General features: G+C 33.8%; 3 protein-coding genes across 3 annotated transcripts; all 3 read right to left on the reverse strand.

Moving 5' to 3' along the window:
• LOC107634709 (zinc finger protein 5-like) lies at positions 7722-8584 on the reverse strand. The gene has a single exon (XM_016338135.2). The coding sequence runs from the start codon at positions 8503-8505 to the stop codon at positions 7858-7860; it is 648 nt and encodes a 215-aa protein (XP_016193621.1). The 5' UTR covers positions 8506-8584; the 3' UTR covers positions 7722-7857.
• On the reverse strand, positions 11908-16405 carry LOC107631434 (ankyrin repeat and SAM domain-containing protein 6). Its single transcript, XM_016334877.2, has 7 exons — positions 15863-16405; positions 15357-15502; positions 15009-15046; positions 14348-14913; positions 13191-13280; positions 12658-12720; positions 11908-12308 (listed from the first exon to the last, which is right to left on the reverse strand). Exons 1-7 carry the CDS (start codon positions 15914-15916, stop codon positions 12252-12254), a joined length of 1014 nt encoding a protein of 337 aa, XP_016190363.1. The 5' UTR covers positions 15917-16405; the 3' UTR covers positions 11908-12251.
• LOC107631432 lies at positions 17151-21696 on the reverse strand. Its single transcript, XM_016334876.2, has 7 exons — positions 21108-21696; positions 20475-20615; positions 20018-20383; positions 19686-19928; positions 18502-18594; positions 17753-17953; positions 17151-17653 (listed from the first exon to the last, which is right to left on the reverse strand). Exons 1-7 carry the CDS (start codon positions 21432-21434, stop codon positions 17441-17443), a joined length of 1584 nt encoding a protein of 527 aa, XP_016190362.1. The 5' UTR covers positions 21435-21696; the 3' UTR covers positions 17151-17440.

Consider the following 22394-nt stretch of genomic DNA (forward strand, 5'->3'; position numbering starts at 1 on the left):
GTCAAGAAATCCCAACTACTATCCCAAATGAAGAATTTGTCCGACCAAATTTGTCTCATCAGGATGGAGGAGACATTTTTGTTTTGTCTCCTGAGCCAGTAAGAGAATCTGGAACAGAACAATCTGTCGAAGCTCATCAAAGCTCAACCTTACTCCGAAAACTAAGAGAGTGGAAGTCTATGAGAGGTTATCCTCATGATTTCATCATAGGTGATCCTTCCCAAGGAGTAACCACAAGATCCTCATCCAAGAAGCAAGCCGAGCAAAGCAATGTTGTTTTCTTGTCCCAAATGGAGCCTCACAATGTGAAACAAGCTCTTGAATACTCCTCTTGGATCAAAGCCATGGAAGAGGAGCTTGCTCAATTTGAAAAGAATGAGGTATGGACACTTGTACCTAATCCAAATGGTAAGAAGGTAACGGGTACTAAGTGGATTTTTAAAAATAAATTGGGTGAGGATGGTAGTGTTGTTCGTAACAAGGCTAGATTAGTGGCCCAAGGTTACGATCAAGAGGAGGGTATAGATTTTGATGAGTCTTTTGCCCTGGTAGCAAGAATGGAAGTAATTAGGTTGCTCATTTTGTGAGTGTGTGTTGAGAGATTTAGCAATTGGTTCTTAACAAGAAGTTACCTAAGTCCTAAGACACTATACTTGTCTTCAAATGTTGTGGACTTGAGTTTCTTGTTGTTGTTGTGTTGCTTTCAACTCTTCATTCCTCAACGTTGAATGTTGGTTGATCTTTCAACATGCTTTTTCATTCAAGTTGTTTGTTGGTTTGTCTTTCATGTCGTTTGTTGGTTTGTCATTCATCAAAACCTACGAATACAAACTTCGCATACAAGCAACATGATTTACACTTCTTGCCTATGCTGCCCACATGGGGTTTAAAATGTTCCAAATGGATGTTAAATGTGCTTTCCTTAATGGATTTATAGATAGAGAAGTATTTGTGGCCCAACTCCCTGGTTTTGAAAGAAAGGAATTTTCAAATCATGTTTTTAAGCTTTCAAAGGCTCTTTATGGCCTAAGGCAAGCTCTAAGAGCTTGGTATGAAAGTCTTAGTGCCTTCTTATTAGAAAATCAATTTCAAAGGGGAACCACCAATACAACTTTATTTATAAAAGTATCAAATGATGATATTCTTCTTGTTCAAATTTATGTGGATGATATAGTGTTTAGATCGGCCAATGAATCCTTGTGTGAAGAGTTTGGAAAACTCATGACTAGTGAGTTTGAAATGAGCTTAATGGGAGAACTAACATTCTTTCTTGATCTCCAAATTAAACAAACTCCTAGTGGCATTTTTATTCACCAAGGAAAATATGCTAAAGAATTAATCAAGAAATTTGGCCTACAAAATTCCAAACCTATGGGAACTCCAATGCATCCAAATACTAAACTTGAAAAAGATGAGAACGGTAAAGATGTGGATGAAACACAGTATAGAGGAATGATTGGCTCACTCATGTATCTTACATCCTCTAGACCGGATATTGTTCAAAGTGTGGGCGTATGTTCAAGATTTCAATCTCACCCAAAAGAATCTCATTTTTCAACCGTAAAAAGAATCATTAGATACATTAAGGGAACTTGTGATTATGGCTTATGGTATCCTAGAACTAATGACTTTTGTGCAGTAGAGTTTTGTGATGCAGATTATGCGGGAGATCGGGTGGATAGAAGGAGCACCTTCGGAATGTGTTGCTTCCTTGGAAGCTCACTTAACATGTGGTCAAGCAAGAAATAAGCCACAGTTGCTCTATCCACAGCCGAAGCTGAATATATATCTGCCTCTGCGTGTTGTTCACAATTAATTTGGTTGAAAACTCAGTTGGAGGATTACAAATTGAAAATCAATAGCATACCCTTATTTTGTGACAATACGAGTGCAATAAACATTTCCAAAAATCTTGTTCTGCACTCTAGAACCAAGCACATTAAAGTGATATATCATTTTATTAGAGAACATGTACAAAAGAAAACTATTGATATTCAATTTGTAAAATTCGATGAACAGCTTGCAGACATTTTTACTAAACCCTTGTGTGAAGACAGATTCTGCTCTTTAAGAAACAGTTTAGGAATGTTAGAATTAAATTCTGTTGATAATATGTGATTTTTCTGATTCTGTTGGTTTTTGTCTCGTAGATAGCAGGGAGACAAAATTGGGCAAGTGATGAAATCTTCAAAGGAAGACTTGTATAAAGCCCAGAAAATTTGTGGATTAAACATGGAGAACTGTGCCCTATTGCCCAGCATGCTGTAAACCTTTTGAGCTTATGTAAGACAAACTTTGTTCACATGATATAGGCTCATTATTTTTAAATCATAAAACTCTTTTAATTTTTTGAAATTAATTTTTCAACATATCATCACTCCATTCCATTTCAAGTCATGACAGTTTTAATATTTTATCATTCCTCATGACTTGTCTTTTCAGTTTTCATAGTTTTAAAAAATTCAAATTAAATTTTAAAAACCGTTTTCATTAATAATTTTGCTTTAAAAGAGAAGGTTTGTTCCTAGCATTAATAACAGTTCTTTTACTCCTAAAAGCAAATCATATCAGAGGGTAGCTGTTTGTGACACCCGTGTTCTTTATGTTGTTTTGAACTCCATCCCCATATCTTTAGCTTACTTTATGATTCATCATATGTGGGACTGTGTGAAAAGTGATAAAAGGAGTAACTTGTCATATGGTATGTTTTTGACTTGCTTGATTGAGCATTTTAATGTTGATTTGAGTAATGAGCCTGTTGAGAATATAGTGTCCACAATCAAAGGTGGTGGTGTACCGCAACATGCTAAAGGTAAAGAAGTTCTCTTGGAGTTTGCTACCATGTCTAAGCAAATGGTAAAATCTAGCAAAGAAGCTAGAAAGCTTGCATGCAAAATGAAAAGGCTTGGCTGAAATTTCATGAAAGGGTAAACTTGCTCTTAAAGCATTTGGATTCAGTTGATGAGGACATGGCTCCTTTCGAGAAAGAAGATGATGTTCTGGAATCTAATAAAGAAAATTCTGATACCCAAATTTGCTCCCTGTTGCTGCTGTTGCTGAATGCTCTGTTATTTTGCTCTCTGTGTAATTGACTCAGTGGAACTAATTTCATCTGTCTTGGATAACTGTACCAAACTTAATTTTGATGTTGTTTTGTTTTATACTTGAATTATTATGGACTGTATTGCTCTTTTTCTATTTTTTTGCAGGGTCCCTCCTTGATGACAAAAGGGGGAGAAGAGAAAAAGGGCTGAATTGAAACTGTTATGTTTCATTGATTTGTTGCCCTGTTTTGCTCTGTTTTATGCTCTGGTTTGGCTTTGTTTTAAGCACTTTGTATTAGTGGATTAATTTTGACTTGAGCTTTGATTATCATTGATAAATTTATTTGCTCACATGCAAGTGTGCTGACTGGACTATGGTGAATTAAGGTGTTTGAAAAGCATTTTCTTGTGAAAATATGGCTCGGTCTTAAAAGATCCAAATTCTTGAAATTTTTATCTTTTGGGAATCCTTTGGAGCTTGTACACAGTTTTTGCTTGCTTGAATATTGTGTTAATTAGGCACACATTAAGGGGGAGCATTTTGAACAATTGAAAGGGGGAGGATTCGGCCAAATCATCAAAGAAATTTTCTAATCCTAATCCTTTTCAATTCAGCTTTAATAATGTTTGTCATCAAGGGGGAGATTGTTGAGTTTGAAAAACTAATATCTAATTTGATGATCAAACATTATTAAATTATTAAATTGTTATTTGCTTCCAATAGGTTGTTTAATGTGTTTATTAGTGTGCAAATTTCATATTGGGTCAAAAGGCAATATGAGCCCCACTTGTTATCAATCAAGCCATGTGCAAAATTAATATAAGTGAGTGTACTTTGAAATAAAAGAAAACAAAATTGACCCAAATCACAAGCCCAAATGGATCATTAAAGAAAATTTAGCCTTGTGCAAAATTGTTATATGAATTATGGCTTAATTGTTATGCTTGTTGGGCCAGGAAAATTTTTTTAAGCCCAACAAGATGGTTGGTCCGAAATTAAAAAAAGAATTGGGGCCAATGTTTAAGCTACTCATTTAACTTGATAGAATCTAATTTTTTATGAAATGGTTATATGCTTTCAACGGATTCCACTCTCTTCATTTAATAGAATTCAAAATTTGATTAAATGTAGTTAATGCAGACATTGGTAATATGAGAGAGAAAGTTTGAAATTAATGTGATTGCTATTATTGCTTCACACGTTACTATGAAAGAGGGAAGTGGGTTTTTATTAAGTGTAATTGATTTTATTTCCTTCTTTATTTTCTTTGAAAACATTCTCTCTCTTCTCTCTCTTTGCATTCTGTCACCTCACTGTCAGAGAAGAAGATGGTAGAAGCAAGTAATCAGAAGAAGGAAGCAGAGGCTATGCATGGGTAATGTAAACACAACTCATTTTCATTTTCTTCTTTAATTATATTGCAAGCATTTTTTTGTTCTCTCTCCTCTCTTTTTCGGTCTTGTCTAGCAGGAAAGAAGGGATGAAGCAAGCTATCAGAGAAGCTAGTTGCAAGGAAGAGGCAATTGTGATGATGGCGGTAAGAAAAAGAAGATCTATAGTATGGTGTGGCTGAGAACTTTGTCACAAAAGGTAAGGTGTGGTGAAGAAGTCTCAAGCCTTCCATACCCAAAAATGGAAGATATCCATTTCGGTCAGAGGAAGAATATCCCTTGGAAGTATGGCTCGTCTCTACTTTTGCTCAACCAGCACAGGAGGTAGCTACTGTAACTACGTGGAGGATGAGGCAGAAGATAAGAGTAGGAGGAGCTGTCAAGCATCAAGAACTCATCAAGGGCTAGGAATCCTTCTTGGGGAGCAAGTCAAGATGAAAGGCCCGGATTGATAAAGCTTGGTGAGAAGGAAAGACACAGAGGTAATTGCATTTTGGTTATAGCATTCAGTTTTCTCTCTCCTCTCTCTGGATGAACCGGTTTTTGCATGAAGAAGAAGAAGTTGGCTCGGTTCAATAGTTTCAACCTTGGAGGCTTCCCCTTCTATAAATAAGGGAGAACAACCAGGGCTTGAAGCAAGGAGAAAAGAGTGAAAGCACAGAGTTCTCATAGCTACCCAAGCTAATAGAAGTTCTTCTCCTTCAATGTTCTTCATTTTGTAATTTTTCTGTTTAGTTTTGTCTGTCTTGAGTCTCATGGAAAAAGGAAAACAGTGAGGTTTGTAAGAAAAAGTCATAGAGTGTAAAAAGGCAGAGTATAGAAAATTAAAAGAAAAAGCCATAGATGTTCTAGAGGTCCTTTGTACATCTGTGTTGTATTTCATGATTCTGTGGAAATCCCCTTGCAAGTTGGGTTAGCACTTAGCAGTTGAAAGCTTGGTAGGTGACCAAGTCAAGTTCAGGATTGGGGATAGATTCTGGACTTGTCCCGGATAGGAAGGGTAGTTCCTAGGGAGAATTGGTGTATATAATCATGAAGATTATAGTGAAATTCTATCATTGTTGTCAGGGACGGATCCACTCATGTGGGTGTGGGGGCAAGCGCCCCACTACAATTTGAAATTTTATTGAGTAGTATATAATAATAATATTTATTTGCCCCCACTAAATTATTAAATTTGACCCCACAATAATTTTTTATTCAACTTTTGATACTTGATAGTCAATTTGAAAATTTCATATTAGATGTCCATTATAATGATCAATTTTCAAATTTAAATAAGTTTGGTGTTCTTTCTTAGAGATCGACTCGAAAGAATATTATTGGGTTAAGTTCGATTTTAGTCCCAACGTAGAGGTCGAAAATCGGAATCGTCCCTAACTTTTTTTTGCTACAAAATGGTCCCCAAAGTTTCAGTTTGTTTTAAAATCGTCATTTTTACCAGTGACTAGACAAAAAGGCAGAAATATCTCCTGAAACATTTTAAAAGGACAACAAATTTTACTCAACAAAAAGGGGCTAAGATTCAACCCCTTCTCTTAGCCACTGATAACCATAAAAAACAATTCTAAATAACTACTAATACGAACATTTCTAATATAAAAGTTCTAATAAAAATTTTTAAATCAATACTCTAACTAATATTTATAATCTAATAATTCTAAGTTACTAAGGATTGCGAACATTTCTTATCTAACATGGAAAAAAAAAAAGAAATTTCATGTACTCACCTCTTCGTTGATGTTATCAGCAATATGAGTAACTTTATTCAATCGGTAGATACGGATTCGGGTCGTCCTCTATGACCATGATTTTGAATTTTGTTGCTTTGTTCTCTCAAAATTCTCTTTGGCGCGGATTCTAACGAGAGTGGGAGATTGTGAATGTAAATCGTATGAAATAAATTTGAATCCTTATATAAAAAAACCAACATCAAATCGAATTAGCTTGTTTCAATTTATATAAGAAAGCATTTTTGGTGAATCAAATAAGAATGATTCAATTTATCCTTGAAGCATATTATATTATAATTTAAAAGTGGCTTATTTGATTTACTAGAGACCCAAATTTGCCATGATTTTTCTTTAATAAATCGAGTTATCCTATTTCAATTTGCTAGTTCTCATGTTAAATAAAATTAGTGTGATTCGATTTACATGTAAATGTATAAATTAAACCGAGTTACACTAATTCAATTTATATGATATATTTAGAATAAACATATAATCTATTTTTGTTTAGTATATTTATGTAATTTTAAATTACAGTCAAGTGAATTATCCTACCAAAATATTTATTTGATGAATGAGTTTTTGCATTTATAGTATTTTTATATTCATTAAGGAAGGATATTGGTTCTTTGAGTAGACTCAATTAACCATATATATGTATAGCCTATATAAACATTGAAGGGTTCATTAGCTGGCAATTCGACTTGGACCTAATTAATCGACATCTAAATTAACTCTCTTGTCTCTAATCAAAAGCAGAAGAAACCAATATCCGCCAACATTCTAAAAATAACAATCTTCTCCATCTCGGTAAATACTCTCCGACAATAAAATGCACACTTTATCCTCCTAACCTTAAATTAACCTAGGTGATTTTTCTTCCCAGTTACACAATAATTATTAATCACTCTCTACCAAAAGTTAATAATAAAACAAATAAAATAATAATAACCCCCTTTTTCTTTCTAGTTTTGAGCCCAAAAAACTTGATGACACAAGTCTAACTTGGCCTCATACGATGACAACAATGAGAAATGACTCAATAATCTTGTTCGTCCACCTAAGCAAAATAATCATAACTTTTATATAATGGATCAAGTTTTTGTAAAGTGAAAAAATTAATAAAACAAAAAAAATAAAAGTTTAATTATTCTTAAATCAAACTAATAAACTCTCACAGAATAGAAATTAGAAATTTAATAATAATTATTTTTTTATATATTTATTATTTCATCCTCTCCTTATTTTAGAGGATTTTTTTTTCTTTAAAATCACGAAAAATTACTACAAAAAATCATGTTCCAGACTCCCAGTTACTCAGAAGAATTATGTATACGTTATACATATATGGTCACAGATGAATAGATCATAATATTCAATAATTGGTTTCTGAATGGATCATACTAACTAAAATGAATAACTAAAATTCCTTAGCTTTTGACTAATTTTCTATTATTTCTCAAACGTTTTTTATTATACATACATATTTGGTTACCGGTCAAAATATTCAATACTGGTTTTTGAATGGATCACAATTCACACCAACTACAATGAATAACTGAATATTCCTTCCTTTCTCTTCATATCTTCTGTGAGATGAATTCCTAGATTAAAATAATAAAAAAAAAAGAAAACCAACAACAAATTAGTTTATCTACATAATATTCTTAATTAACAAGACTAAAGTAAATCTATGTTCTCCATAAAAAAGTTCTTGTATTTGACTCCAAGCTGAGGCCTAGCTGAAGATCCAAACTTTTGACATGTCCCTGATGATGATTCGAACTAGCATGGGAGAAATTGAACATACAATAATTTTCTTGTTGATCATGAGAATACTTTGAAACATGAATAAGACCATCATCATCATCTTGATCATTATTATTAAAGCTAATCTGAGATTCAGAATTATTACTAATAAAGGAAGAAGGATTATATAACCAATTATCAATAATATTATTGATATTGGAGCTTGCTTGCTGTAGAAGGTAGTGGTTGATTGTGGTAGCATTAGTTTTTTGAAGCTGCAACTTCTTCTTCTTCATTCTCTCTTTTTTGTGTGCATTTTGGTGTCCTCCTAGTGCTTGTGAATTTGCGAATTCCTTGTAACAATATTGACACTCTAATTTTTTATTATTATTATTTTTCTCATCATGATCTCCCTCCAATAATAATGAAGCTGAATTTGAAGAATTCACACTTTCATCTTCTGAATGATCCTTTGGGTTTATTAGTTCAAACCCAAATAACTTGAGCCTCTTGTGTTTTGATGAATGCCCATTATTATTTTCAACACCATCATCCCATGTTGAAGCATCATAGACATTCTTCTTTTCCATATTATATCTCTCTCTTTCTCTCTTTGGAAGGTGAATTGCAAGGATTTGTTTTTGGATTTCTCCTCCTTTTATAATAAGCTTGTAAACAAATACTGTTGCTTCTATTTGAGAAAACAAGTTCTTTTCTTTTGAGTGATGCTTTTATTTTAATATTTGAAAGTGGGTGTTAATTGAAGACTATATACTATAGTATATTAAAATTAATCATCAAAGTCAGTTATTAGTATAAAATATATAATAAAATATAAATATATATTGAAAATAAATTAAATTACATATATATTTATACATAAATACATTAGTGACTGATTTTAGTAGTTAATTTTGATGTACAAATAATATTTTTTATTAAAATATCAGATATATTCATGCCTAAGGCACGTTTATAGTTGTTTATGAGGAATGCAAGCAAACATCTAGATGGAAAGGGGGCTGCTATTCTTAATATTATATAAGATAATTTATCAACCATCAACCGTAATTAATTAAAAGTTTAAAACCATACCAAGATTATTTTATCTCTGACCACCAGCCACCAATAATTTAATATTTTAATGGCTTCATACGTATTGTTCTCTACCTAAGATTGTCACATTAATTATTAGATAAATATGATCTCTTTCATAGAAACATCTTTTTGTAATACAAAATGCAGCTTCTTTGTAATTATATTATCCCTCTATGCATTATACATGTACCAAAAAGAAGGGGAAAAAAAAACTTTTTTTCTTTTTTCTTCTCTGGAAGTGGCAAAATGTAAATTCTTAGTCTTCCTTTATATTGACCATATTTTAAAAAATATTTGTTATTTATAAATATAAATTGGATAATAATATTATATTTTTATCTAAATATCATATTTTATTGTTAAATTAAATATAACACTTCTTAAATAATATAAATATATATTAGCACTTTTTTTTTAATCACGTGTATTACACACACTATAAGTTCAATATAACTTCAGAGAGTATTTTTCTAACACAAAAATCAAAGAATAGGTGATAAAGAGAAGTGGGAAATGATATGATGTAAGCATATATACTAATACATGTTTTGCATAGGATATTTATTCTTTTCATATCTTCTTAAAGAACGCAATACCTCCATCTTTTATACTTATAATTAAAGCAAATTATTTAAGGTGATTAAAGTCATCAACTAACATTATACTACCAATAATCTGAATTTTGTGTTGGACGTTTGTCCTAGTTATTGGACCCCATCTTTTCTGCTTTTATGACAATTATTTCAGAAAACAATTACAAAGGTGGTTTTATTCCGCTATGTCTACTTAATATTTATATCTTTTGTTGGTGGACTTCTTCCACCAAATAAGCCTCTCATGTTGATCAAGCCCCTCTACTTTTTCTTAATTAATTAATTAATTTGAAGTTTATTCAAATATATTCTCTTTTTGTGCTATAGGGATGAAATTTTCCAAGTTGGCTTGCTGTTATGAAGCATTTTAAATTAGTGTGAATAAAATGATGCTATAAGGTAGGAGAGACTAATTGGGTGAATTGGCTGGTTTCAATTGTTTAGTAGTTAATTATTTTCATCTTACTTTATTGATAGTCAATAATTAATGGAGTGATTTTCCCACTCCTAAAATTGATGTCACTCTTCTTTTGCAAATTTTTGAAATTATTTTTCATTTTTATAATTTTATTTTTTATAAATTTTTCTATTGAACATAATTTGAAAGTGACTTATAATAAAATGAGTGAAATGACAAAATCATTATTTTATATATACGTTAGTTTGAGAGCACCGGAATATGGAAGTATGGAACCTCTACCACCAAGTCTTGTGGACAAATCCAAAATGGGTCACTGATATTTAATTAACCTAATAGAATGCCAAAACTGACTGAGAAAAAACTAAACAATATACATTATAGTATATGTGAAATTGACGTTATATATTATATACCCAAAAAAAATGATATCTGAACAACTATTTTAATTTTTTACATAGAAAAACAAGTAGTTGATCATATTGAAATAGTTGGCAATTCATGTAAGTAACTTTCAGAAAAGGTTGTAATGGTTTTTTTTTCCCTAAAGAAAAAAGCCTTGCATAATGGTTGTCTAGAAACCATATTGGTTATCCAAGTCTTATTATATAATATAAGATCCGTAGAAAAATCATGTTCTTTCAGTGAAGGAACATATTGATTTGAAATGTCCATTTATACCAACTTATGCATGTTCAAAGGCACATGGGGATTGAAAATATATAGAGAGGTAAGTAAGATAATTATATTGTCATTAACAGGTTCGTAATTTAGGTGTCTACGTAACTACTAGCTATAGTTCAGGTTCAAAGTGTTTGGACCTAATATGCTATTAGATGACATCAGAAATTACTGTGAAAAGAAAGTAATGGAGCTTTTAAAATTGGCCTTGTAAATGGTAGGCAACGATTTTTACTTCCTTCCAACCCTTTGAAAATTATGATTTTACCAAAAATTACTTTGAAGAAGCAACAAGAAAACAAAATGTATCATTGTCACAATTGTTTGAGTCTCAATTAAGCTTGGAATGAGGCTAACTTGGTTTGGAAGCCTGAAAATAATAATAATATCCAACACCTCATTTAAAAAATAAATAAATAAATCAATGAAGCTTAGCAACCTTTACCTTCTCCATGACCTTTGAGGACATAATTTTTTATTAAGAATTAAATGTGGCTATGCAAATAAGATGAGTGCGAGAATTTGAGATTAAAAAAAATTGAAAAGATGTCAATTTATTTCCTCCAATTGAAAATGCAAAAGTACAGCATGAGGGGGCAAGAAATGTAAAGGAAACACATTAAGAAAACGCCAGAGTTTAAGGGCTCCAACACAAGACAAATTACATAAAGCACTAAGCAACTAGCACAATTATGTATGACAAATGCAGCTGAATAGAAACCACATGATGAACAACCAAAAGCTTAACCCTTTCTTAGGTGGAACATCACTTTTTCTTTGATGGATGCCATTCCATCAATAGAGTAAACTAAAGTACCAATGTTTGATCTGATTTAGCTAAGCACAAGTTTAATGTTTTATCCAGGTCTCATAAAGATGAGGAATAAAGATAGAAACAGAAAGCTAGCCTTTTAGTCCAATCTTAAGTATCTTTACTAAGGAAACTTACACTTGGAATTCCTGATAAAGATTCATCAATGTGAAGAGTTCCCCCCACAAAACACTGTGAAGTACTTGCCGCTGTTTCTCAAATCAGAATTGTTAAAGAACAATTAGGTGGGAAATTGAGATCGTTGGTTAGTCCAAGATATTGTTGTGTAACCATAACGATTCTAAGTAAAACCCTTCAATAGAAAGCATAACCACATCTAAAAGAGATCAAATAATAGATGTGCACTAGAGAAGCGTGTAAAGGAAGGGTAGCATCAATGTCAAGGACTCGTTTAAGGAAAAATTATACTGTGTATCCAGTATAAAATTAATTATTCAACTTCACATTTCATCCAACAATAAGCAAAAGAACAATTGTTAGGATAGGATACATTATAGATCTACATACCTTAAAGAAGAAAAAAAAAAAATCTAAATCTTTGGTCAATACTTGTTTTTGAGTGCAAACCTGACATCGATACATGGGACATTCTCAACCCTCATTGGAGAAGGCATATGTATATAGTTGTACATATTCTCAAATGTATATGTATCATTATCACCAGAGAAAAATGGTGATCCAATATCCATCAGCTTCTGCATCATGCATTATAGATCATTGTTGACGTTTGACACGAGGCAACAGAGCAAGAAGAATCTTTTTTCTTGGTCCCTGCAACTCAAACAGCATTCGTAAGACAAATAAACTTGCAGATGCACACAGAACAAGAGAATTTAAATTTCCAATATATAGTTGTTTTGGAGTAGCCCGTAACAAGCTACTATGAATTAACGCATATCATAATAAGCAAGAACAGGTGAACAACAACAAACAATGTCATGCAGAATACATAGCTAAGAAATTTACTCACAATTCCAGTAACTGAACTCATGCCAAAGTATCATTGATAGACATAACAGTGTACATTAATCCATACATATTACGTGAGGTTTAATTTAAATTCCAAGCTCAATTGTAACAGGACCTGAACATGGCAATAAATGAAAAAAAAGATAATTACCATTGGAATTCCAAGCTCTTTGAGGTCATTTTCCCTCATCTGCTTCAATGCAGTCATATCAACCTGCATAAAATATCAGTGGGCAATATTAGCTCCAAGCTAGATAGAACCTAATCCAGGGTAATGCAGGGAAATAAAAAGTATTCAGTCCTGTCATTAGTATATTTCAAAAGGAAGAAGTATACAAGACGGTGCTCAACTAATATACAGGAACAAACTTATGACATAATGTATATTACTATTTCATTGATTCCATGTCATGAAAAGTTAATATAATCAGAAGCAAAACGAGAAAGAACCATGTCAAGAGGCAAGAAACTGCATAAAAATATAAATTCTATAGCAAAGGATTAAACAGTCAAAAGATCCTCTGATATCTAGTCTTCTCCAATCATTTTTCAGGGTTACCACTTTCGCAACCATAGCATAATTCCAACATTTCATCCAACATGTTACAATTAAAAACAGAAATTTATTTTGAAAAACAAGATACCAGGATAATTCATCATGTAAATAATAAATAAATCACATACTTCCTCAGCCTTGAAGAGAATTGCATATTTTGCGAGCCCCAGTGCATTTAACAGGCCATCAACAGTTTGGTAGGATTGCTGTTCATTGCCCTACATCGTAACCAGTGACAGCAATTTCAGTACAAGGTTTATAATTGTTCCATTCATAGAATTTGACACAAGCAAAAACGCATCTGCTTCTGCTTAGTACTGAAACTCCAAAAGTGCAAAAGTTCAATCTTCCGACTGACAATAATTATAAAAGCTTATATAAAATTTCAGCATTCAACTTCAAGCCCAGAGACCATTCTAATTCATATGTAAGATTGACCCATTTGTTTGATAGGAAAGATCACAGAAAAACACAAAAATCAAGTGTATCAATAATGCTTTCTATCAGAAGAAAAGAAAGAAAATCAATATTGACATTAACTTTTGAAAGGATGCTTGCATTTCTAGCTTCATGTATAGAATAAGATCATTTTTGGGTATTCAAGCTTTCAGAAGATCATAAATTGGTATAATATCAACCAAACCCTTACCCCATTAAACAAGGACCAGAAAATTTCCTGATAAACTAAGGGCTAACAACAAAGAAATCCACAATTTTAGGTCATTAAACAGTCATGGATGATAGTAGGTTCTGACACAGATTTATTTCAGCATACTATGCTGAGACAGCTAATGAGCTCAAATTCCAATTCTATAATTCTAGCAACAGCGAGACCAGAACTTTACCCTTAAATTGAAACCAGGATTAACAGAGAGGTGCTTGTCTTTTATCCAAAAAGAGGGTACTTGTATCAAAATACACAGCAAGGTGCAGAAGTAACAGTTCCAACCCAGTATATCATAAATTAGTAATTGATTTGAATCACCCAAGATGTAATAATTTGCTGTGATACTGTTGTTACAAAATGCAAGGCAATAGTTAGAAAATCTTTCTATATAAAGCCCCACATCACAGGCATTTCCATTTTCCAGTCAGTACTCAGAGCAACACCCAAAATGTCATAAAGTTACTAAAAAAACGAAGCATATGCAACAGCCACAAGGCACAAGAAAATAAAAAAACACAATCAAGAATTCATGATATCTAGCAGATGGTCATGACACACGCTTCCAAGCAAAATAAAGGAAACGGTGAAGTATTAAGCATAAAGGAAAATGAAACTCACCACATATGCAGTCCTTTGAGCAATGCTGCTTGATGGAGGAATTTGGCCAAGAAAAGATGCCCCAGGCTTAGCCGTTACTGAAGGCAATGTGGAAATTGTGGAGCATGCCATCATAGTGGAAGGTGCAGCACTTAGAGGCCTTGTAGCCCTTGTAGACTCGAGAACATTCCTAGTTACACGTGGAACTTGCCTGACACCATCCATTGTCTGGTTTGATGGCCTCCTCTGCAACTCTTCTGCATTTCTTCGAGGTGAAATTGCATGGGATGTGCTAGGAAACCCATCAGGTGATCTTTGTCTTGAAAGATTATGATCTAATGACCAAGGAGAGTAGGAGCATCTCATGGATTCCATCTGTGTTAAATCATTAGAACTTCTAGCCAAATGCGTTTGCCTGGGCATGCTTGACTCACTTGGCTCAGGCATGAGCCGGCTGGAATTAACACGTGTTGACAGAGGGTGAGCCTTCAACAGTTTTTCACGGAGGTCTATGTTCCTTTTAGACTGTCTAGATGCACTTTTTCGCATGAGCTTTAATCGAAGATCATCTTTGCCAATTCGCCTATCTAAGTAAATTGACAACAGCATGGTTATAAATTTCAAATTAATCAATGGAGGAATATTAGAAGGAAAAGAATTCACTGCTGAGGGACTTTACTACCATGTAGCCCATTTGACATGCCTATATAGCCTCGATGTCTGCATCAAAATAAGAATAGAATCATCAACAGAAGCAATTGCTGTTTAAAATTGAACCTTATACTGAACAACTTGGAGAAGTAGGTAGGCTAGTCCGAGTCTAACACCAATCATTAGAGTTTCGAAATGAAAACCTATTACTTTTTTTCCTGATTTAAACTGCCTACGCATATATTATTCATGGTGAATTTACAGAACAATCAAAGAATACAGTAGTGAAGTAATACATTCTTTATTCTCCTCACTATGCGGGGTGCCCACATCCGATATCATACTAGCGCTACTGATACCAGGCGAATAGCAAACATACCTTTTATTGCTGCTGAGTTCATTCCCATACCACGAGGAACTGTCAGCATTATTTCCGAGCCTGTCTCTTGCAGATCTCTTCGTCCCAGCAGAAGCATATGAACCTGAGAAAGAAGCATCTGTTGCTGATACATCCCTCTTCACAACCTAAATTCAAATGCAAAATAGATAGGCTCATTAGTATAAATGAAGTTATGCCGAATATAAAATAAAATGTGAAAAATAAGAGTGAGAACTGAGAACATGAACATTTTCTCCTCTAACAATCATAAACACAGAATTTAAAATAAAAAATCATCGATAATATCATAGAAGGTGTATCACTTTCGATAGAAAGCATCGTTCAATTGAGTAAGTAGAAAGGAGCCAATTCAAAGAAAAAACAGGGGGAAAATGAAAAGATAAAGAAAGTTCAGCTAAAAGCAAAGTAGCACAAAGTACTCAAATCAGTTCATTTTACACAAATCAAAGACTTAGAAGTTGTTCCAAAGTTTTTGACACGATTACCTGACCGCTACGCCCAAGAGTAATGGTAACCCGGCCCCTGGAAGTATCAGACATAGCGAAAACCACCGAACCCTAACTTCACAAAACGAATTCAAGTGAAAAATCTTTCATCGGTTACGAATACCCGCCAATTCGACCGCGAAGCATGAAAACAATAATGGAGCGAGCGAGAAAATCAAGCAGATACGTCCCTGATCCCGTTAAAGTTGAAGGTTGAAAACCTTTCAAGGCTTTGTTCGGAACCGAAACGCGTATGGAGAGAGAGAGAGAGAGAGAGAGAGAGAGAGAGAGAAGGAGAGAGAGGGAGAGTGGGGGAATTAGTTGTGGCGGAACTGAGCTTAAAGTTCGGTGTGTTCTGCTGTTGAACAGTAGCCGTTGGGGTTCGGAGCTGGGAGGAGGTCTGTTGTGGTGGTGGATAGTAGAGACTGGAGATTAATCGGACGGCGTCGTCGGGAAACTGAGGCCACCGCCTTGTCGACCGAACGTCGTTCGGAACGCCGTTGAAAGTATAGCGACAAGCGGGATGCGGTTCTCAAGAGAAGAGCGTTCAAAAGGTATGGCGTTTCGGGAGTAGAGAAGCCCAATTAGGCCCAAACAAAAGTACTTCAATGGGCCTTTTATTGCCCAAAAGACGGGACTTTATATTCTTTTTAACTTAGGATATTTCATGACCAAAAAAAAAAAAACTTAGGATATTTGTTTAGGGTCTAGGGGGTGTATAATCCTTCTGATAAAAAAATAAAAAATAAAAGTTAGGATATTTGTTCGTCCGAAACAAGTGTTAGATTCAAAATTCATTTTGGCAACAATTTATTAGTCAGCGTCCAACAATAAACTTTTAAATAAAATTCAGATAAGCGATAAATTAGTTATTGATCTATTGAGTTGAGAATAGCACAGAAAACAAAAAAAAAAAAGCAATAAAAGGTATGTTTAGTTAAAACACTAAATCACAAAACCCTTATTCTATTGTCTAGTTAAATCTTATATTTGAATGAATATTAAAACATGAAATGTGCAAATAATTATTTTAACTATCATTAGACAAAATTTAATTAGATATTAGTGTAAAAGTATAAAATATTAAGAGGAAAAATGCATGGAAATTTTTTCATATTATCAATACGTATTTTAAGGATTTAATTTTCTTGCTGTGCGGAAAAAAATTTTATTAGGTTAAAACAAAACATATTTAGTGTAATGCTTTAGTGGGGGATGTTTCTAGTATAAAACCATATCAGCACAATCAATACGGCAATACCAACTTAAAATATTTATTTACAACCTGTGAACGTACCTATATTAATCTACAATTTTATTTATGTTATGGTTTCAACATAACTAACATGTAATAATAATCAATATGAGATTATTAAAAGATAACATATTCTTTAATCTCATGATCACGATCATGATCCTTAGTTCAGATTCTGAATGCAATAAAGTCAAAACTTTATAAATTTTTATTCCCCGTTCCGTGGATTAATATAGACAATTGTAGAATGGGGAAGTATCAGATGCCATGACTTGAAAGCAAACAGGCAACTCAAAATATGAAGATTGATAACTCATAAAGATCTAACATCGAGAAGGCCTATCATAAGTTGGCGGAAGAGAAGGACAGTTCTCATTCATGTTGGCATATGGCTCTAAGGTGTTGTAGCCCGGCAGCTCCATCCTGTATTCCCCGAGAATCTGGCAGAACGGAAGCCGGTCATTCTCATTGTTGCACCAACTCGGCAGGCGTGTTTGGTTGTCCTCAAAAATTTTGAGCATGTATGCATCCCGAATCTGCAAATGTGACAATGAAGAATCATAAGAAAAACTGAATTAAGCCGACTCATGGTGAGGGTCCATTCAAACAAGTCATTGAGACAAGGTGTGGCTTACAGTGAACTCGGTTACTTGAATGGAGCTAGAGACAGGACCGAAAATTCCAGCTGCTTTATACATTGAAAGAATGAAGGCAACACATGTTGTTGATTTTCCATCACTATATACCCATTCATCTTGCTCTGGTGTGGTCAGTAATTGATCAAAAGGTATCCCCCGCTTCTCGGTCTCTACTATAATATCATGCAAATCCAAACCCTACAAGCATACAAAAGTCAGAGGTTTCATGAACTTTCAAAGAAGTAGTAGCAGCCTACATATTGTTGAGTAAAATATGCCACCAGATATCATGTGATCTAAAAACAAAAGTGCTTGCAATATTCGGTAGAATTTTATTTGCCCGTGAAGGGATGCCCAAACTTGTAAGAAATTATATTATATAATTTATAGTTTATACAAATGACATATCCTATCCGACCACTGATGTGATGCAAAAAAAAAAAGCCAAATACAAAAAAGGTTAAGAAACTTGAAAAGATTTCAGCAACAAAAAATGTATTTGGGTATCAAACCAGTTTGAGCTTTCATGAAGATTACAATACCCTAGAAAGATTATGTATCCCATATTAAATAAAATAACATGCTAAATTAAAAAGCATGTAAATTTTCTTCTTGAATGTTTTACTATTACTAACAAGAAACAGAAACAAACTTGAAGGTCAATCCAAAACTTAAATATGAAAGTGTAGTTTCTCTTCTTGTTTTGACTGAGAATTGTTCCCATTAAAAAATTAAATAATACATACCTCAGTTCCTAACCGCTTATTCAATGCTTCATTCCACATATTTGCAGAATAAGCTGGTTGCAATCTAGTCCACATAGACATGACAGAAATTACCTGCAAAAAGGACATGTTTACAATAAGATTATCATAGCAATAGAAGTCTAAAATAAATCTTAACAAAAAATAAATTATAAGTTTATGTGTTTTTGCTCGAGATCCACATGGATGAATGAAGGGTAGAGATTAGTTGCTTCATCAGCTGCTAGCCTCAGCACACACTAATAATGAGAAGAACAAACTTTTTCTTGTAACATGGAAAGGAAAACATGCATGTAACACTAATGAATAAATGCAACACCAACATAATTCTCGATGCAGTGTTGATACATAGTCCTTCATTCCCATTGTCATCTTTTTGGGTATCAAATAATAAGTTAGTTTGCAAGAGATACAATTTCATAGAAATTTTAACTAGGGTAAAGTATATTTTTTATCCTTGAAACAAAATAAAACTTAAGGATATTTTTAAAACTTTTGACAAACTTCAAGGATAAAAAATATACTTTACCCTAGTTAAAATTTCTTTGAAATTGTATCTCTTGCAAACTAACTTATTATTTGATACCCAAAAGTTTTATTTCTTCCCTAGACTTAACTACTTAGTGGCGTTTGTTTCAAGGTTAAGAAATATATTTTAAGGAATTATATTCTTGGGACTATTATACCCAAGTATTAATTTAAAAAAAAAACTTAGCTATTTAGTACTACAAATAATTGGGAATTGTTTTAAAATTCCCAATAATAAATTAAGATACATTTGTTTTATTATACATATTCATAGAATCGATTCTTAAATTATTAAAATAACCCCAATATCACTAAAAGGATGAGCTTATTATTGTCATTTGCTTGACATGGGAATACCAAATACCCACCTTTTTGAATGGGAATAAAATTTTATATTTTAGATAAAAAATTATTCCCACAAATTAGATTTTGAAACTTCAAATAAACATGGGACGAATATGTTTCCATGCACAATTCCCATAAATAAATTGAAACTCTTTGAAACAAACGCCTACTTAAGGTTCAACTTTACTTTTCACAATCATAGGAGCTTAATTGTTTCATAAATTTTTACCCCCAATGCCTTGTTCAATTGCATACTTATGACGTATGAATAACAAATAAGGAAAGGTTAATACCAAGTGAGCATCAAGAGGAGGAGGATAGTTTTCAGCTACAGTGTCGATCCAACTAAATATCATATTATGATAGCCGTATGGCTGGCCAGACATGCTCCGAGCATACTCCCATGCAGCAGTGGAGTTAAATTTTGCACGCATTTCTGGATGCAAGGGGAGCAGGGCAATCTGTGGATTGGAATTATCTTTGAGAGCCAATTCCCACCATTCATCCCATGGAATTACCACTATTATTTCTTCACCCTAAAACAAAGAAAGATTGTGCTAAGATTAATTACAATAGAATGGAGGCAAGTTACCACCCCTTGTATGTGTACTATCTCTGTGCGTACCTTCTCATTCTCGTGCCCTGATTCACCAACCCACAATTTGCCCATTTCATCCTTCAAACAAACTGCCGTATGACCAGCAAACGAACCAGTTACCCATTTTTCCAGAGTCTCAAAACCTCCCCACCTACCACGAATTTTTGACACGGCTAAGAAGTCTCCTGAATGAACATCTGCAGGATCAATAGTTGCACGCCAAGGCTGACTACGTTCCTCAAATGTAGCTCCCATGTGTTTCTTCAGGAAATCTAAGTTGGCCTTCTGACCCCACACAGAGTTCGAGAAGAGGGGCACAACATCGATTAGAGAAAGCAGGGTTCCCAGCATCCCTGATGGCATGAGAAACACAGAAACCCCATGCTGCTTTACCTGTTCAATTCAGTAAGAATATTCCAATGTTGAAATTAGGATGCAACATGCCACAATAAGATTAGAGGAAAATAGAGCCAAAAATTACTACATATTCCAATTCGGCAGGCTCTTCCCATGAATCAAACTTCAAGGTGTGCTCTCTTGAAGAGAAGTAGTAGTCCCATGTAATCCTGTAGGGAGTTGCAAAAACATAAAGATCCATGCAGGTCCAGCTATGTGCGCCATCTGTCTACAAATAGAACAAAACTACTTTTCACCAAAACTGAAAAGGAAACTTACAGGCCAAGCCATATTAGTAAACAAAAGAAAGCAGAAAGTGGAAATTTCCAATCAAACAATTCAACCTACAAGCTTCCATCCAAAAATCTACTGACATTGCCCTACCAGTTGCACCAAGCATCAGCAAATAGTAGATAAACATGCTCACAGTCACACTGAAATTGAAATAACACAAGCTATGCAGTTACAACAACAATAACAAGAATTCTTCACAAAGTGACATGATTCCAACTACTATCCAAATGTATTATATTTCAGTGAGTTAGACAAAAAATAATTAAAATATCATGGAAAATTTGACAGTTGTTTATTCAAAAAAAATTGAAAATACTAAGTTTTTCATCCTTCTAACACAAAATTTAAAAAAAAAAAAATTTGAATACACAAACATGGCATAATGTAAAATGATAACCGAACTGTTTTATAGAACAAGAGAGGGAACCTTGAGATGGAGAACGCCACCACCCAAACCAGGTTGATCGAAGTCAGAAGCGGTGACCTTAAGCTTGGCGGTGTTATCATAGAAGCAAGCACCTTTCCACTGAATGCTGCCATTGGAGGGAGTCACGGAGCCCACAAAATACGGCAACAAATCGACGGCGCTGTGGAACGTGTTTAGAACTGGCCACGATATGCCACGTGGCAGAACGGGAAGCACGTCGTTCACTCTAAACGGCATCTTCAGCGCATTCCCCAAACCCAAACCACCAATCCCTAACCCTATTATCCATATCGCAAGAAAACACACAACGCGATCAAACACAAACATTGCAGCTCCGATCAATAGAGCAAGGGATATTTTGGGAATTTCGGGTTTTGTGCTGAGTAATTCAGATTTCAGAGCGGATTATTGACCAGATTCTATTATTGATTCATTGTGGATGGGGGGGGGGGTTTGGGGATTCGGAATCGGAATCGGAATTTTTGCTGGGAGTTGGTTTTGGGAACTGTTGCTGGGACACGTGGCTAGCAGGGGATGATGGGGAGTCGCTGACGGTTGAAACTTGCGACCTAGTATTGTTGACTTTTTATGAAAGCCAGTATTGCCACCTTTCCTTTTTTTATTGCTACGGATAATGGGCCAAATTGCGATCCACTTTCTTCTAACATGGATTATGGAGATGCAGGATTAGGCCCAAATATATTTGGGCCAAAAATTCTGACCAAAATGAGGTCCAAAATTGATAGGGTACTTTCCTTTCTCTTTATCATTTTATTATTGTGATTTTGAAATTTTAATCATTTAAATAAAAAATTAAAAACTCTAGCATTATATATTGATGTTGACATAGTGACATATATCTTAAAGAAAAGAACATCGACACGGACACATCATAGGGGGAGAAAAGAGATAATGATTAACGACTAGTAATTTCTTAATTAATCAAAAATTAAGAAGCTAACAATAAGCATATTCTTGACCATAAGTTTCCTTTCCTCTTAACTAATTTGATGTCTTTTAGCGAAAAAGTGTTTGGCCCTTTTTCTTCGTCTTCAATATAAAGAGAAAAAATAAATCGTATCTATGATAATGTCATGACATTTTTTTCTTCCTGGTCAAGAATCCTATCAGAACTTTAAACAGTACACTGCATTACTTTAATAACACTTTTATTTTATTAAAAGGCCATTGATTGGGGTCCATTTTTATGTTCATAATCCTAAACAGTATACCATATATAATATTATAGCATATCTTTGAATTCTACCACGAGAATCCGATATCTCT

Source organism: Arachis ipaensis, chromosome B03, assembly GCF_000816755.2.
Source record: "Arachis ipaensis cultivar K30076 chromosome B03, Araip1.1, whole genome shotgun sequence".
Taxonomy (NCBI): Eukaryota; Viridiplantae; Streptophyta; class Magnoliopsida; order Fabales; family Fabaceae; genus Arachis; species Arachis ipaensis.